Below are 20,267 nucleotides of genomic sequence, written 5' to 3'. Positions count from 1 at the left end.
CCTTGTATTTTTTAGTTAAGGTATAGTGAATAAAATCGGTCTATATCGGCCAATTGTATCCGACCAGCACATGTTTCAATATTGCACAATTTGGTATTTAGATTCTTACATGGAATCTATTTAAGAAAATATATTTTATTTGGAATATTACATGTTATAATTATAATAGTTATTTTTTTTTTACTATTAATTCTTTAGATACAAAAGTTTATTAGCCTACAATTTTACAATAGCTTACAATACTTTTTATTTGTATACAACTGTTGAACTATGAACATATATTTGTTAGTCGAATTATTATTAGTGTATCTATAAAATAACTCAAATACAACATAAAATATTACAGGTACCTGCTGGCTGCTGCAGTATACGTATTATATTATAGGTATTCATTTATTTTGTGTGTATCGTTTTAATAAAAATAATTACGTTTTAATCGTAAATAAGTATACAGATACTATAAATAATAATTTTCTAGTTATATTCTTATATCATATGTTTCTTTATCTGTATACAGAGGGTACTAGAAGTACCAAAATATAGCAGAGTTAGATATACAACTGATACGAGAAACGTGCCAGATATACATATTAAATATACGTTTCAAAGTACTAAAAGTCTGTAAGTATCTATACTGCAATTTCATTTGTCATATTTTAATGATTTTTTTTTTTGTTAAGGCGTGTTTGATGCCACGATATTTTTTATGCATTTTATTAAAGTTTTGTTCTTAAATGTTCATAGTAGGCATGATTTTCAAGTATTATGTCAAAAGAACCTAAACCTAAAAGTTTTTGAACTGTGATGCATTGAACTTTTATTCAATAAATACAATTTTTTTTTCAGTGAAAATAATTGAAATACACGAGTATTACTTATTATTATTGTGTTTTACTACAGCGAAATTCCGGTGGTTGCATTATGCAGCTGTATAGGAGTTATTATACTCGTACATCGCATCACTTGCAAGTTGCAGTAGCAGCAGCAACAGCCCACCAAACGTCATGGCAGGCGCCTCCACGCGATCGTATAATATACCTAATAATAACATTATATAGGTACAACTACAACAGTGGTCAAGGCGTCGTCGTCGCAGCCGCCGCCGCGGTCGCGGTGAAAGTGCTCGCGTGCTTGCCGCGCATGCGCGCTAGAGACGGCGTGCGAAACGCGCGGCGTATTCGCGGGATAGGTTGTGGCGGGGGAGGCGAAAAAGACCTCCCGTCAGGAGGAAAATCGGCCACCGAGCGGCTTCCCCACCAGCCAGCCAGCGCCCACCCGTGTATTTTTTTTCTCATGGTATTTACGTTGTGCTGCGCGTATATTATCGTGTCGCGGCTGCGTAGACGATAGGGGAGACAGCAAGCAGATCGTGACGGGACCGAGGATATCTACCTATACACCGGCAGTGTTGGTCCGCGTCGCTCATTACACGAACCCACACGCAGTAGCGATGACGGGAAAAGCTGCTCTGGCCGTCGCGCTCCTGATGTGCCTGTCGCAGGCCATTGACAACTGTAAGTATATAACATGCACACATATATGTACATATATTGTTATAAATATATTATAAGACGACCACTATCTATACGGCAATAATAAATAATAATGTGATACCTATGCCTATGTTTATATCTGCACACGATATTACGATGTTCGATTTTTTGCGATCGTTGCAAATCCACAGAGTCCTCTTGCATATAGGTGCCAACCATTCGTTGTATAGGTACTATTACTACATAGTAATATTGTAGACAATAGAATAATACGTATATATTATACATATGTACCTATACCGTGGTTTTACACTGCAGATGAGTTCAAATAAGGCTGTCCGTTATACTCCGGCGATCATTACGTCGTCGTTCTTTCTGCAGTACATTTTTTCAAACACAAAATCCACATTTCGTGTATATTCTGAGAGCCTTTCTGACAGACATAGTATATAATAATATGCACCTGCAGAGAGAGGCTATAGGGAGATCGTGAGTGCAAATTGTGCAAGAGCATTAAATAAGACTGCACAGTCGTCAACCCCCCAGACAGCTAGTGTTTACACGGATTATACATATTATTATCGTTTTCGATTAGCAACAAACAAAATAACGAGATAGTCCGATAGTTGATAACCTATAATAAAGACAATTTTAGATTTTGTTTATCAGAAAAGAATGTTTGAAAAAGAAAGCAACTCGAGAGTGAAATAAAATTAGTCGAGTTCGTTGCTCTCGTTTGATTGTTGCATAATTATTACGCTTTATACACCTGTATTATTATCAAATTGCTATACACGAAACGAACAAACGCACTTCAGAGGTATTGCAAGTATTTGGACATGAAATATCGTGTTTACATAATTGATAAATAGCATTTTTTGTACAATTCGCTTATTTAACTTTATCATTTTTGTGTGTTTTCTGCCCTACATTCCATGTATCAAAATATTATGTTGCCTCAAGTGTCCCGTATTCGATTGTCACGTTTTCTTGGATTGTATCATATCAGCAATCGTAATCACTTAAATTATAGGAATGACTTGGATATTATGTATGGGTTTCCGTTGGAATTTCATTTTTTTTTCGGAGCGAATTGAATTGATTAAACTCGGAAGCTCTTCTCGTGTAAGAATATAATCAGAGAGTAATTACTGCTTCTGTGCAGATATTTATATTATAAATCATGTTTCAATCGACATCGTTTACAATTAATTTGTACGGGAGTCGGTGCAAATCGATCAGGTTTTTTCGTCTTATAGTTCGAGAAAGTGTTTCAAGTCTAATGTATTAATTTAATTCATTTATGTATCTCAAACATGACTAGATAAATATCTAATATAATATTATTATATTTAATATACTGTAGCAGGTATATCCACATATTTGAGTGGGTCTATCTGGGAGTATGATTTGTTTATGACGCGCGATTCGACCGATTATTTTCTCTTTTCGTCACCACTCGAACCACATATTCACCTGTGTAATATCAACGATTTCCAACGCCTTTTACTCGAGCGTTGCCCGAACAATGGGCACCACGGCCATACTACGTGACTTGGCCGCTACACGTTCAATGAGCCCAACCTGCAGACTCTACATATAGAACTGTACTATTATACTATTATTATAGTGTTTTGTTCTGAGAAATATAACGACACTTGTGTTCATAAAACAGCTGAGATACAGAATAGAAAATAATATGTCAAACACACCCACACACGAGTACACGACACGCACACACACATTATTAATACATACACATAATATAATGTTCACGTACCTACCTATATGGTATATTGTAAAATATAGGTATTATAATCGACGATTTGTCGGTATGTGTATGATATATTCTAGAATTTATTATTCTGTTATCTATTCACCGCGTGTTATTGGCACTGACGCCAACGGCCACCAACCTTGATCAGTCTACTTCATCAATTGTTTTCTTGTTAGTCTTTTTGACTTCAAACACTGTATATAGAAGTACCTTAATACATATCTTTATACAACTATACTATACCTAAACAGACGTACAGATTTCTTAGCTCTTAAGTTTCATAATTTAATACTGATCCGACTGCAGGCTGTGCATCATTATGTGAGTGCACTTGTGAAGTTTAAGAACAACTTTATTGTATGATAATAATTAATAAGATACCTGCAAGGCTGCAACATTTCAGTACAACAAATATAAATTCATTCATATTTATAATAAAACTGGAAACCCATATTGTTAGCACGGCGAATAAACTTGGGTGACCTGGAATTCTGAATTAATGGAAAATGTTTGAAAATTGTAATATTTTATTTTATTTGATTGAGGGTGATGAATATTGAATAAAATTCTACCTTATTTGAAGATTAGTGTAATAGAAACATGGAAATTTGTTTTATACAGGCAATGGGTTTATGACACCAAGAGAGAAACGTCAAGCTGACGAAGGTGACGAACAATCAGTAGATGAACTGTGTAAAAACCGACCAGCTGATGAATACTTTCGTTTGTCTACCGAAGGTGACTGTAGAGACGTCGTAAGGTAAATATTTAAATTTATGACTAAAATACAAATAAATGCATCAAACTTGTGTCTAATAAAAATATTAATAATAAATTATAAAAAATATATTTATATATATTATAATATTCTTTATAAACTAATAAATTGTAATAGATGTCAATCACTTATAAGTTATAAATTCATGTGTGATGTTGAAAACATTGAATAATTATTATTCATTCCGTTACATCATCGTACAGACGTACTCAGTGAACGTAAACTTTACCATGACGTCATTTTTACAATCGATTAACCTCAAGATAGTGACAAACATACTATCAGATTTTTGAAAACATCTTTTATAGTTTATACAGCATACACGTTTTGCTTTAACTTAATGCAAGTTATTTTTGCAAGAGAAAAAATATATATATAATAATAATAAAACAAACAGTAATGCGAAGGTATTAGAAATTCCAACAACTATAATGAAGACCGTAATAAATAATATCTACCCACACTATAATGACATATACGAATTTAAATTAATTTTTTTTATATTTAATTTTGTTTTCACAATATAAAAAAATTGCAACAACATTATACGTTTTATCAAGACGTAACTACCTAGTAATGTACCTCGACTTAATGACTATGCATATAATATAGTATAATTCTTACTAAAATCAAACAATTAATAGTTTTTGGTAAAAGTTTTTTTTTAAATCCTACCAAACATTAGTTGTACGTTACGCGTAGGTCGATTCAGTGCATGTCCGAAAACTTTGTATTTGTTTTATTGGTATGATTGATGCCCACAATAGGTGCGACCAAGCAGGCGAGAACGGCATTACCCGTCTCGCGGGCGTCAGATGCCCTCAAGGATTAGCTTTTGACATTGATCGTCAGACTTGCGATTGGAAAACTCGTGTGAAAAATTGTGACAAATTAGATAGTAAGTACGACGAACGGCCGGAGAAGGTGGTCTACGGGCTTTAAGCGACATACGCATCACTACTGTTGTCTTTTGAATCAATATAAAACAAAATCCAACTGGCCCTGGTTCTAATCTTAAGTCTGCGCAGCTCGAAATACACATCCATACTATATATACATACTAAGGACACTACTAAATAGTATTAAAATCGCCTCGAATATCATAAATATGCCTTTGCCCTTGTTCGTTGTTTTTACTAACAATACCTAACATAACCATTATAATATAAAATCGATAGGTATATATATATATATATTAGAAATATATATTTAATGGTGTCTTATTTAAATGAACCTTACATGCATTGCATCTGTTTGTTTTGGCTAAAATAAATTAATTTTCAGCATACCATCGATTGAACATCATAAAAAGTGAAATTAAGTTAAATTTGATAATGTCTTTTTTTAACATAAAAATAGCATGAACGCATTTTTTCCTTCAGGTGCACTAAAGCCGGTATAAAACAAATCACTTGCCCATCTGGTTTGGCATTCGACGTAGATAAGCAGACGTGTGATTGGAAGGGTAAAGTCACCAACTGTAACCGTTTGGACAGTAAGTGGTGATATCACTGTTTAGAGGTGAAGGACGAGAGTGTGAACTGTACATTGTAAAAAAAAAAACAAAAAAAAATTAACATATTATAATATGTTATGTTTATTATTCTATGTGGATGTTTGTGTTATTATACCAAAGAAAATTAGTTGAGTAGTTTTGAAAGACCTGTGCGCCAAACACAGGTAGGCTTTTTTTAGAATTAATCCCGGAATCGTGTTTTTCTTTCTTTTTTTTAGAAGATGCATGTAGCTTTAGTATATATTATAGGTATTATCATTTATTCAATTTTTTTTTAGTTTTAAAACGATTATAATATCATTTTTATTACTTATTGACTTTGCATGCGCTTTATTATTGTTATTCTAACAGCTTTTTTTGTGAAGAAAAAAAGACCAATACTAACATGCTTACAGCTTGCAACATAAATCATGATTAATAATTAACTTTAGTACTATATATAAAACAGTCAAAACGTTACTCAATTAGGTAATACATTGTTTAAATTAATTTTTACAAGATTAGGTTTTACTTTTTTTTTTTAAATCAAAGGTTATTTATCAGCACCAAAAAGATATAAAGTTCACCCATTAATAATTATTGACGTATATAAATACGAGCTTAAATTTTTTTTTCCACGTATAATAAATGATTAAGATTCTTTAGATATCTTAAGATCACGATATTCAATCAAATCACGAATTTCGTACATGCTTGAACGTGACTTATTTTTATGCAACGCACAGGTAGGTACGTAATCACATACAATCCAGTTCCATTTAGTCGCCTAGAGAAAAAGTTAATTATATTAAAAACGAGTTTTAAAAATAAAACAAAACTTGTATCATCGAATTGAATGTACGATTTAAAGTGTGCATCGATTTCTGGTTCTTAGACATTGGTGTTTGATATTATGAGAATATATTATTATATATTCTTCGAAACGATAATTATTAACAGCACGAAGGTATGGCAACAGAACAACCGGTCTGTAAATTGCATAAAAGAACATTATTCTTCAATGGGTTTAAAAAATATTTAATCACTTTCAGTATTCCTGTTTACAAAACAGATTAATATTAAATTTAACAGCAATACGCTCCAGACTAAGAATATAGTTACTTTCTTCGGTATCTTGTATACAAATTATAACTACCAATTTAAGATTGATATGAAAAGTTATATGATAATAACACATTAATTTACAAACTATACAATATACTTTAGTAGGTACTATATTGTAGCAAATAAAATTAGATTTGTAGAGCTAGATTAGTTGGTGGTGTGAACCTTTTGAAAAATATTCAGTTAGGTACTATACAGTAAAAACTTCTGTTTCATAAAATTAAAGAAATGCTTTTAGTCAACATAGAATGTTCTTGCGTAATCATTTATCTATATTACTGCACTTCTCATAATTATTTCCATCGCTTTTTCTCAATTAGATATTTTAGTAATTACTAGTAGGTACCTACCTAATAACTACTAGGTACAGTTAAAATAATATTCAACGCCGTAAAATGTTTTACCTAAGATTTGAAGAATGAAATCAAATTTAAAATGTTATCGATACATTTTACCAAAACCATTGTTAAAATACGTTTTAAAATACATTTATTTTAAGATCTATGATGAAACCAACTTTTAAGTTGTAATTACTAAAAATATTCATATTGGCGTTGAATATTATGATATAACATGGGTAAATTGAAGTTTAAAAATCTATAACCTAACTATAACCTAAACTATTTTCAGAACCCAGAAAAGCTTTACCTAATTTGAAAACAGACGAACCAGTATGTCCAAAGGACCAATTACAATGTGGTAACGGTGAATGTATAAACAAAGATCTTTTCTGTAATGACAGACCCGACTGCAAGGACGAGTCTGATGAAAACGCTTGCAGTAAGTGTTATCGGTTGTAGTAATTATGCAACTGGTGAACTGTAACGTGATCGATTACCGTTTACAATTTATATTCGTGACTTTAGGCGTGGAAACTGACCCGAACCGTGCGCCAGATTGTGATCCGAACCAATGTGTGCTGCCTGATTGCTTTTGCTCAGCCGACGGTACCAGAATACCCGGTGGATTGGAACCTAGTCAGGTATAACTATATAAGTATATTATATTTTTAACGAAGTGCTTAAATCGATTTTGAATTTTTTTCTTTACCTTTTTTTGGAAAACATTTTGATATCCAACACACAGAAGTTCAGACCATTTTAACAAAATATTAAAAATATTAGACTTTATTTAAATAATTAGAGTTTACACTTCCACAGACATTCTCATTTTTAAAAAATCAATTTAAGGTAGGTAATTAAAAATGTTTTCAACTGTTTCTTGAATAAATAAAAATATTTGTTGAACACAAATCGATTTTATAAGACAATACCAGCTGCTGTAGGTACCATGTAAATCATGAATTGAAAAATACACGTTTAACTTAAAAACAGGGTTTAATAACGAGTCGGATTTTAATAAATATTTGACATAATTGTACATAGGTACCTCAGTTGATCACTATTACATTCAATGGTGCCGTAAATGTTGACAACATGGATTTGTACGAAGAAATTTTCAATAACTCTTTGCCAAACCGAATGAACCCCAACGGATGTTCCATCAAAGGAACTTTCTTTGTGTCGCACAAGTACAGCAATTATGCTTTCATTCAAGAACTGCACCGCAAAGGACACGAGATCGCCGTTTTCTCGTTGACACACAAAGATGATCCGAAATACTGGACCGGCGGATCTTACGACGATTGGTTAGCCGAGATGGCTGGAGCTAGACTCATTACAGAAAGGTAATATTACTATATTTACAGTATTTATATATTAAGTTTTACATTAATACATTACAGTTACATAATTTAAAAATCCTAATCCGTCTTTAAACAGATTCGCAAACATCTCTGATGGTTCGATCGTCGGCATCCGTGCACCGTACCTCAGAGTTGGTGGCAACAAACAGTTCCAGATGATGGAACACCAGTTCTTCGTGTACGACGCTTCCATCACCGCCTCCTTGGGCCGAGTTCCCATCTGGCCATACACTCTGTTCTTCAGAATGCCACACAAGTGTAACGGTAACGCCCAGAACTGTCCTAGCCGAAGCCATCCGGTATGGGAAATGGTCATGAACGAACTTGACAGACGTGACGACCCAACTTTCGACGAATCTCTGCCAGGTTTGTGACTAGATTTAGTACAAAAAACCCCGATGAAACGTATTTAGAAAAACGGTTCATCTACTTCAACCATACACATTTCTTTATTATAGGTTGTCATATGGTCGACTCCTGTTCGAACATCCAAACTGGTGAACAGTTCGGACGCTTACTCAGACACAACTTCAATCGGCACTTCTCTACCAACCGTGCTCCGCTGGGATTACACTTCCACGCTTCATGGCTTAAGAGCAAACGAGAATTTAAAGATGAGCTAATCAAGTTCATCGAAGAAATGTTGAAGAGAAACGATGTGTATTTCGTCAACATGTTGCAAGTAAGTACCAGTTTTATAATTATATAATGCAGGACATAGGTACTCTGTAATGAGATACTGGAAATAATATATTAAATATGGTGACATAAATGATTGCATTATATAGGGTTTATAATATGCTTACAGTAATAAGTAACAACTTTAAATACCTAAAAGTGTTCACTAAATATAAAAAGTTCAGTCAAGTTGCATATGAAGTATTCAACTAAATATGCAAGTGATAATTTGTTGAGTACCTATAAAAACAAAATTAAAAACTATTATAATATTGATTATCTACATCGTAACATACATTTCGATGCTGAAAAAATATTTATTCATAATGGTATCTTACTTTAAAGGTTATTCAATGGATGCAAACACCAACTGAATTGGACAATATGAGAGATTTCACTGAATGGAAAGACGAAAACAGCAAATGTGATGTCAAAGGACAGCCCTTCTGCTCGCTATCAAATCCCTGCCCATTGACCACCAGAGAACTCCCGGGAGAGACAATCAGACTGTTCACCTGCATGGAATGCCCCAATTATTACCCATGGATTTTAGATCCAACTGGTGACGGATTTTCAACGAGAAGAAAGCGAAACATTCACTTGAACTTTAAAAACAAAAATCGCTACATCTAGTCACAATTCAAATCCAATGTCAGTTAAAATAAAGACATCTCATTTGTGATTTTATTTTCTTTTTCGTGCTCTACATTTCGTTGTTTTTATATTCGTTAGAAAATAAATTTGAATGTAAAAATAATATTCCAATAATTATTATGAGTACAATATTATTATAAGTTTACTTAAATTATTTTATTCATTTTTTTCTAATTTTGTATTTTTACATTTAATTTTGCTCATTTGAACAAATGTGTTGTATGTGTTTGATATATTATATGATTTCATTTAATGAATATTAATATAATTGTAGGAAAAAAATACCTTGTAAAATACAGTAGCATTCGAGCAATTTGAAAAATTCATTGCACTTTTTATATATATTGTATAATTCATTTTAGAAGTGTCAATAAACTATTATTTTTGTTTTACTTATATATTTTGAAAATATTTTATTAACAAATACGACTTATTGGTAAACTAATAGGTTGGTAACTGTAACTGAGTCAACTGATATAATAGTTTTATAATATAATAGACTAGACCCGTTCAAATATTTTACCGACAACCGAAAAATAAGTTATTTTAAACGGATACCTAGATACTGATTTAATTCATAATAATAATAATAGATCTATATATTATCATATGCCTCAAAACCAAGTCCTGTCAGTCCTGCCGTACCTAAATAGGTAATTTTTATTGTAACTATAATAATAATCAACTTCTGAGTTAAGTACCCACTGGTTTTTTTAATTTTTGGGTCTATAGTACCTACCTAATTTATCTAATTATACTTAGTAGTTAGTATAGGGGGAGAATAGGTACCTATTAAATATCAAGTTTAAAATATAATAAATGGATACAACATGCATCTATACATTTTATACTTCGAGTGGAGTGTGAAAATAATGCTTAGAAAATAGAAAATAGTTATATAAGTATTTGGTGAACATTTGCACCAATTTGTATTTAGATATTTTTAAATTTTAGATTGTCAATAACTTTGAACCCGATTCCCGCCTAAGCAAACTTTGAAAGTATAAAGTACCTATATACGTATAAGGTATACCTATAGTTTGACATTGATTATTTTTCTGGGAACAAAGATTAGGTACCTACGTGTAACCTATTGCCTTGGCGCATAGTCTATTGTAAATTGAAAATCGAATATATGTACAAGAGAGATCTTGTCTACTTTTAAGAAGTAATGGCAATTTGCAATTGTTAGAATAGTTTACTTATACTCGACGAAAAACTATATTACCTTATTAACTACAACCATCGAATTTACCTACTATATATATGTTAAAAAATTAGTAAATGTTGTATTACACAAGTTTTTAGAATTCGATCACTACTGATTAACAATGCTTTGAAAATGATAATAAATTGTAATAATAATAACAAGCTTTAGCTACCTATATACTTAAATCAAGTAATTTGAATGTAATACAACGAAATAAGTACCTACTTATTCAACATGTGTTATATTTAACTTATAAAGATACATCCATTTTTTAAATGTATTATCTAAATCTAATACAATTATACAAAACATAAAAGTGTCCACAAGTTACGAATAATTATTACGGATCTGAAGATCGATTCATTATCGCACTTGTTAAGGGGTTCGATATAGGCAATTTATTGTCCTCTCGTTTCTATGCGTATTATTATGTAAATTGTATATAGTAAGCGATCATACATATAGTGTGTGCGACTGTTGTAATGTAAAAATAATAGTGAAGACCTCTCGCACATGTCAATACCACGCTATGTCGCTATAAGAGTATTAATATTTTGTCTTAAAGTATCAATCTATTACTAATAAATTAAATTAAATTATTAACCTATTTATCCGATAAAATGTTTGAAAATTACTTGGAAACAACATTCTTACATTTTAAAATTCTTAGCAGGTAGTAGTATTTAATATTTAAAAATCTAATTTCGAAGAGTTAGGTGTTAAATTTAAAAAAAAAGTGGGAATGTAGTTTTCATGAAAATGTAGGTATTTAAGTCATGACAAACTCAAATATTGTTATGTTTTCAGATGTTTAATCTGATATTCTGATTAGCCAGTAGGTCAGTAGGCTAGTCGGTAAAATTGTACATAGAGCTATTTATGACATTTTGGTTTATTTGAATACATAATAGTATTATACTCCATACATGTTGTTTTTTTAATTTAAAAAGACGCCGGTACTCTATCCATGCATTTGTTTTCTCGGTCTTACATATATACGACTATACGAGTGATATGACATACCAAATTTCCGTTCACCAGTTTCAATCAACTACTAAATTTGATATTAGAGATATCAAACTTCTACATTTTCTGTGCTTAAGCGTCTGCTTTTATTTGATGTTTTAATTTTCAAGCGATATACCAAGGAGCATTTTTAATTTGTGAATTGTGATATTTCACATACATTTCATATATTATACAATACACATATATTATACAATACACATATATAATTTCATTTTTTGGTTGAAAATTAAAATATCGAAAAAATTGCTTAAGCACAAATAATATTTTTACCTAAAAGTTTGAAAGTAGATTAATACACTTTAATATTAAGATTAACAGCACACATTGAAGTCATTGAACGAACATTTGACATGTCGTATGTTTGTAAAACGGAGACAACAAACACAAGTGTAGAGTTCTCTCAAGTTAAAGTTCTATTTATTTCAACATAATATATTCAATCTTAAATTTTCAATAGATGTGTAGCCTACATATTTGATACCAACATTTAAAATGTCCAAAGGATGGCATATTGGTATCAGCAAAGTAGCTAAAAATTAAATTAAAAATAATTTTTTTTTAACTTTTCAACTTTATTAATTAGTTAACCTCTAATTAACTAGATTAAGTATTTATTGTAACAGCTAACCTTTTTCAGTCAAATTATTGTAGATAAGTATGTTAAGCGTTTTTTTTTTTTAACTGTCCAACCTTTAAAAATATTAATATCATTGTAACTATACTAACTTGTTAACAATATTTTACCATTAAAAGTAAAGCGATGACAATTCTCTATTCTATTCAAACATTATTTATGTATTATTGGTGCATAATATTATACATTCGTTATACCTTATAGAATATTATGAACTACTGAGTCTATGTTATGTATATTCTATAATAGTTAAGCAATTTTTGGTATTATTTTATAGTGTTAATTAATTTATAAATTATTCATTAATTGAGCTAACATTTATTGTTCCTAACTAACACTTATATGGTCATACATAAGTTATAAATTATAAATATAAATAATAATGATAAAATTACAAACTTAATAATAAATTGGGTGCAATAAATCAAAATGAAAAAAAAGTCGGTCATCACCACAAGATAGTTAAAGAAATTAAAACAATTATAATACAATTCATAAATTAATAAATAGACGATAATGATTTCTATACATCTAAATCTTCAAAAGAAAGTAGATTATTTATCTATGTTAGCAGTTAGGATTAAAAAAGTAAAAAATAACAATAAAGACAAAAACATTTTTTACGTTTTCGATAATATGATAATATGATAAGTAATTAGAAGTTATGAAATGTATGTGGGTATCATATCTTAAATAGCTAAATATTTTTCTGTATTATAATATAATTGTTGAAAAATGCTAAGATTATTACTTTTATTTTAATCAATGTAAAAAATATCCAAACTTTAAAATCATTTGAAAATAGTATCACAATTTCGTATTAAAAATAACTATAAGAAAATGTTACATTTTGTACAGATTTATCGTAAGAATAACTTTGACAAGAATTTAATATAGACTTTGTATCTATGATTTAAATGTTAACAAACAATTATATTATAATTCTAAATAATAAGACATTTTCAAACATTACTAAAATGCTATTTATTTTAATTGTATTCTCATTAAGTCATAAATGAGTTTATAGTTATTAATTATACATGATTTATTTTCAATTATAAATTTTGATTTATTCAGTTGAAGAACAAATGTAAAGTCTAGTTTCCGAAGAAATATGTTTTGATAGGGAATACAATTATTGCAAACTAGTACATTTATTCACTAACTACTAATGCAAACCAACATTTTATTTTGCTTACAAATTACTTATGAGTTATGAAATTAATAGTCACTTGGGTGAGATGTGAGTTCAGTTTATTAACACTTAAATGTATAAAAAAAAAAAATCAAATTTGGCACGCGAGTTAAATTATACTTTTCAACGCCTGAAATAAATGTTTTGGGTCTCAAGAGTAATTATATCTGTCAAAACGAAATTTTTTTTATTTTATTGGCTTTAGAATTGTTTACTCTTGAATGTCCAAAAATTACCAGTTTAACTAACACTTTAAACACATTTAGAATTGCAGCTAAGAATTTATCACTAATAATATTATAATTAACTATCATTAACAATATTCAATTAATTTGATATCAAACAATTATAATTATAATCTATTTAATGTATTACAATTTAAGTTATAATATGATTCTTATTTCATTAAAATTGAGTATAAAACAATAAAAGTGAACAATAGTTCTAGGACCATACCAAGGGACAATGTATAGGAGAGTAAACATAAATATGACACCCTTAATTCAATAAACGCCCTTCTTAGTCTACTTACTAGTCAAAAATATCAAAACATTGTTCTTGCAAATTGCATAGAAAATAATAACAAAAGTATTTTACATTATTGACTCAAGGTTTAGCCAACATTTTCAAACCATTTGATTTATGATTTATGTTATTAAAATAAACTATCAGAAGTACTACCTCAATATTACATAAAAGATTGTATTTGTACTTATTATCATAAATTCGTAGTTGGATTTTTTAATTTTTTCTTATTTAAATTTTTAAAAACTAATGGGTTTAAGCCAGCATATAGGGTTCTCTTTTTTTTCTTTGGTTTTTTATTAACTATTGTTTCAACTTTTTCTTCGGTTTTTGATGTTTTTTCAATGGTTTTATTTAGTGTTGAAGTTTGTAGCAATTCTTCAGTAGGTTTTTGATTTAATATTTTATTCTTCTTGTACACTGAACTGGTCGTATTCAAACACACTAAGCATTTCATTACCTAAAGCAAATATTAATAAATCAATATGTTATTAGTCCAATTAATCATATTTATTAACATTTACCATTTTAAATAACATTGTAGAACGCTTTTTTTGTATTTTATTATTTTCTCGATTTGGAAAAGTTTTCACAACAAAATTGCCATGCTTCCAAGGAGTTAAGCAGTGTTCGCAATAGTTTCCTGTGTTTGTAAATTTGTTTTCATCTATTAGACTGCTTTGTTTGTGCTGAGAACATCTACAAAAAAAAAAATGTCATAATATTAAACTCATATAAATAAGGAGTAAAACCATTGAATATGTACCAATGTATGTTTGAACAGTTAATTAGTTATTGTTAAGTATATACAAATAAAAAGAGGCTGAATATTTACTGCTTATATAAAATATTTAATTTGAAAATTAACATTTCAATAACTTACATAGTTATATTTATATTATATATAATATACATAATATATATTTATGAATTAAAATTTATTAAAAAAAATTATAAATTATAAATATAAGTTGAATTATTTATTTTATTTTTCTTCTCTATTTATTATAGATAAGATATAGTATGAATACTTTCTACATGATACAATCATGATTCACAAGCATTGAGCACTGCGGTGCTTAAGCATCATAACAAATATATAAAGAACAAATAAATAGTTCATATTATATATTAAGTATAAGTACGTTTAGAAAATTCTAAGAAATAAAATAATATATGGTTATTGCCCAGATATTTTCTTTTTTTCGTGTGACTTCTTATACATATTTTATTAAACAGTTTTTTCTCTTATAAAAAATATATATTTATGATAAATATATATAGTACTATGGTAGGTATATCTCTGTCTATCATAATGTATGTTAGCTCCAAAATAATTAATTTGTACTTGTTGTTTATTATTTATGTATTATTTTGCTGTAACATAACATGATAATATGAAAGAAGTTGTATGTTACTTATATTTTGTACATCAAATAAAATAATTATTTATTTAATTATAATTCTGATCTATAAATTCATTTTTAACTTGTATAGAACTGAAAATCGAAGAAATAGTTTATCAATATCTAAGATAATACATAAATGTGACAACGCTGGAGACATCTTTTGTTACTGGTTTGTTATATCCCTACCCAAGCATGTGAAAATTTTAAAGCCAGGTTTTTTTATCTCCCAGCCATTGATTATAATTAATATATAGGATAAAAATGTACCAAAAATAATAATAGCAATAACAAATAGTACTTATATGAGTTAAAATATTAAATATTTTAATATGTATAGTAAAAGTACAAATATAATTATAAACGGTGATGATAAATCATATTTTTTAATTTGCATAATAATAATAATATACATTGAAAAAAAGAGATATTATGATATATTAATATAAATTAAAGTTTACCGCATTTATATTAGGCACCTGTGGTTAACAAATCTTTAAAATTCATTTTAATAATATTATAAATAATATAAATCTGTAAATTGTAATAATAATGAACAAAAACGTACTAAAACCCATCACTGATTGATAGCAGTTTTTCATATATAATTCTATGATAATATAAAATAATACTTTTGCAACACCAAATGTTTTATAAATTAAAATTTGTATGTTTTTATAAAGATATGCGTTATGCTATTTTTTATCATATTATTAAAAAATTAATACCTATTTGTTCCATGATAGACATATCTGTTAAATATTATTTATATTCAGTTCAATTAGTTTTAGCTTAAGGGTGTTGATTCCAGTTTTTCCAATTTTTGCAATCCTATAAAATGTTAAAATTATATTTTTTATCTTTGCTGTTACCTTATTTATAAAACTTTTCTACTAATCTACTGCCTGATACTTATTTTAGGGAAGGAGAGGTTGATAAGGTGTTTTATCTACAAAAATTATCTCATATGAAAAACTTCCACACCTCACTAATATGTTGAATTTTAGTAATTTTTCAAGTTTGTGACACCAAAAATGTGAACCAAATTAAGCAGTTTCTTATAATTATTAAAATTGTGCAAATACAAAAATGAACTATCCACAAAATATTAGGCAATAAAAACAATTGAGATTTTTAAATGTAATAAACATATTATTGAAGTATGAACATCATATTTTTAAAACTGATTAATAGTGATTCCAATATATTTTACAGAGTTTATAAGCTAAGAAGATAAAATAACAATTGTACATAAAGTTATCAACTATAATTATATTTAGACAATTTGTACTATGAACTTTATTTGAAAATTATTGATTTTAGAAATTAAAAAGATGAACAACATATTTTATTGTATTTTATTTCAAGAGAGTTAATATTAAAAAATAATTGACACTAGCCTTAATTTTACTAGATGAAAAGATTAATTTCGATTTTCAAAATTAGGTATTATGAATGGTATCATCTGCAATACAAAATATTAAGCCTTTGGGTTCCATAATTAACAAATCATTAAAATTATATATAATAAAAAGTAGAAGTGTCATATCTAAGACTTTAATATTTTCTAAAAGTATTGTTCATCGTATTGTGTACATTGACAAAAAACTTCTAGTAAAATTATTTTCAATTGCGTGTATGAAATATTAATCCAATTGAAAAATCAATAGAATATTATGATCTATACAGTCAAATGCTCTTATGACATCAAGAAAAATTCTAAATAACAAATTAAATAAATTAAATTTGTCATGAATACATCTAACTGCTGTTTGTAGCTGTTTCAATCCCTATATCATATTGAGTATGTAAGACTTGAAATAATCCAATTCTTAATATTTTTTTTTTCAGTAAAGTAAATGTATAAAGCTTTATTATGAAATCTATAGTACAAATTGATTTATTAATATCAATATTTAAATCATTTAAATTTTAAACAATCGACACTTGTGTCTTCTCTATAAATTTGTTAATTATTTTGTTCAATTTTTAAATTCGAACGGTCTAAAGTAAGTATTGATTTCACAATAAAATGTTTTTATGTATTTTTTTTTTTATCATTCCAAAAAGTAAGACTAAAAATCACTTTCCATCTTATACAATGAATTGTCATCAAATTCAAATTGAGCACATCCCTTATAGTACATACTCAATATTGTCATAAATGATAATGATTTATGAAATACAATAATCAATATTAATTTTAATACCATTCGGCGAGTTACAAATATTGATCATAAAAATAGTAGGTACAAAGCCAAAACAATTATGTAAGTTTTTGTGTAAGCCTACACATAATTCAATTTCACTTGACATAATTGATGCTTGGACAGTATTACTTTGGTAATATTAAAATTAAAATAACAATAACCAATAATGCAATTAGAATGAGCATTCAACACTCCACATTAAAAATAATAAACTAGTATAGAATACTATAGTATACAAAGTGCCAGATCTAGGGGGAGGAGAAGTAGGTAGGTACCCTTGTTTATGAAAAATAAAAAAAGTCATGAACATAAATTATAACATATTTCCAAAAAATAATGATAGGTATTACACAGTAATTCGTTATTTAACACGTTGAATACTAATGTCAACAAGTAGTTAGCACGAGTGACTGGGCACCAATGGCCGATGTCAATGTGTTGTTGAGGTACAGTTTATTATTCTCGATATTATTGGAGGACTATAGCAGATTTGAGTCTTCCGTAATTTCTAGCAAAATAAAAAAATTAGACACTTGTGGAAATAGAGTTTTTATGAAAATTGTTTGTTTTTTCCATAAGATGTTTATTTTAGTGTTTTATTTAAAAACGACTTGCTCCTAAAATAAATGTTTTGTTCAAAATCACTTTCTTTAAATTTAAAAATATACTATAAACATTTTAAGAAGAAAACTTTTGACATCAGAAATTGATTTATTATTTTTTACCTATTTTTTGTATCATTTATAAATTATAAAAAACAAAAAAGAACTATCTTGAAAAATTAGAAAAATAGAAAAGGTCCGTTTGGAATTAAAACCCTCCAATTTGTTTTCAGGTTACAGATTACAATGATAAGCTAGTTTAACACCTTTCAAATTAAATCATATATTTTTATTTTAACTTAAACAATTTAATCAGGGTTGTAATATTTAAAACATTGAACTCTTGAGTTGATATTTCATTTTTTTTTGTTTTTTTGAAATGCTCTTGTAGTAATTGAGCTAACTTGGAACTTTGTTCACTGAGTATACCCACAATGTATAGACAATAGACAAAATAAAAGCAGATTACAATGTATTATTAAACACCGGGAACATTGTTTGTTCCAAATGTTTGTTATGTTGAAATTGTTTTGTGTATAACTAATAGCAATATGAAACTATGTTAAAGTTCAAATTAGTTATAACATTTCAAACTTTTAATTTGAGTTCAGTTCGCTCTAGTTTGGGTTTTTTTAAATTTAGTTTGACTTTTTAACTTAAACCGAATACCTAAGGTTTGGTTTGATTTTTCAAACTTCGAACATTACGACCCACCACTAATTGTCAGTAGAATAAGTGCTAACATTTTGCTAAAGTACTTATACTATAGATTTTTTTGTTTGGTTTTGAATTACAGGTTAATGATTAAACAAATGATATTATTAAACAGTTATCTAATTACAAATTTTCAGGTTGCTTTTATTAGTTGTACAAACTATTATTTTATTCAGACAATACTTACAAAATAGAAACTCTTAAGGGGGCCAATGCTCTTTGGTCGTTTTGCAGTTTACTCAACAATCTTAAATATTTGGAAACATAATCTGCAGTCACCATTGTTGAGTCCATAACGTCGGATTCGGTTCAATTATTTTTGTACATTAATGAAAGACGTGTCCTTTCAGCGCAATCGTTCAGATTACAAATTTTAAAAAAAGAAAGCCTACGATTCAAACCATATCAGTTATCCGACGATTACATTTATCATTACAACACACATCGATCGTCGTGTTATGATTGTTTGTTTTGTTTTCACGGCGAGTATTATCTATGATAAATCCATGAATGATTACAGAGTTACAACTGACCCTTAGCCACAGCCCATAGATAATAACGTATACATAGGTATTATTTATTATTTGCGGTTATAACTTTGCATATATGTTCTATACTTAATGCTTATAGCACAGAACAGTATTAACAACGATTATTAAATCCATGGCCATTTAAATTACATTATTTATAATTTATGCCCATGATTAAATCGAATACCTATTAATTATTATAATTTATTATAATTTTCGTTTTTTTCCCCTTATACCGTCATACCGATTAAATCGTACATTTCACCAAATTGTAATACGTACAGACTTCTTTTTAAGGAATGAAAATTTATTAGGATAATTATTGATTACTCTTTACGAAATAGCTTCTTTGTCGGCGCTGGCAATAATAAATAACAATATTCAATAACATCTCGACGTATCGTGTTCTATATTATAATATTATTATTATTCAATACGTCGTAGATGTCGGATAGATAAACACAACGTTGGTAACACGTCGGTGAATATTGTAAAAAATAATAATAT

At 28.5% G+C, this 20,267-nt stretch overlaps 2 protein-coding genes across 3 annotated transcripts; one reads left to right on the top strand and one right to left on the bottom strand.

Moving 5' to 3' along the window:
- The first annotated feature begins 1,346 nt into the window (after window positions 1–1,346).
- On the top strand, window positions 1,347–10,040 carry LOC111035413. 2 transcript variants are annotated; one of them, XM_022317018.1, is made up of 9 exons: window positions 1,347–1,514; window positions 3,892–4,030; window positions 4,816–4,946; window positions 7,299–7,448; window positions 7,535–7,650; window positions 8,054–8,355; window positions 8,450–8,739; window positions 8,832–9,055; window positions 9,397–10,040. In XM_022317018.1, exons 1-9 carry the CDS (start codon window positions 1,451–1,453, stop codon window positions 9,682–9,684), a joined length of 1,704 nt encoding a protein of 567 aa, XP_022172710.1. In that variant the 5' UTR covers window positions 1,347–1,450; the 3' UTR covers window positions 9,685–10,040. The 2 variants fall into 2 exon arrangements, with proteins under 2 accessions (XP_022172710.1, XP_022172711.1); XM_022317019.1 differs by lacking the exon at window positions 4,816–4,946 and adding an exon at window positions 5,431–5,543 and having other exon boundaries at window positions 9,397–9,791.
- Window positions 10,041–13,794: 3,754 nt separating this feature from the next.
- LOC111035405 lies at window positions 13,795–20,087 on the bottom strand. The gene is made up of 3 exons (XM_022317012.1): window positions 19,418–20,087; window positions 14,823–14,997; window positions 13,795–14,758 (listed from the first exon to the last, which is right to left on the bottom strand). The coding sequence occupies exons 1-3, from the start codon at window positions 19,522–19,524 to the stop codon at window positions 14,492–14,494; spliced, it is 549 nt and encodes a 182-aa protein (XP_022172704.1). The 5' UTR covers window positions 19,525–20,087; the 3' UTR covers window positions 13,795–14,491.
- Window positions 20,088–20,267: the final 180 nt, after the last annotated feature.

This window comes from Myzus persicae, unplaced genomic scaffold (genome assembly GCF_001856785.1).
Source record: "Myzus persicae strain clone G006 unplaced genomic scaffold, MPER_G0061.0, whole genome shotgun sequence".
Classification (NCBI taxonomy): domain Eukaryota; kingdom Metazoa; phylum Arthropoda; class Insecta; order Hemiptera; family Aphididae; genus Myzus; species Myzus persicae.
This window is presented reverse-complemented; position numbering and strand designations above follow the sequence as displayed.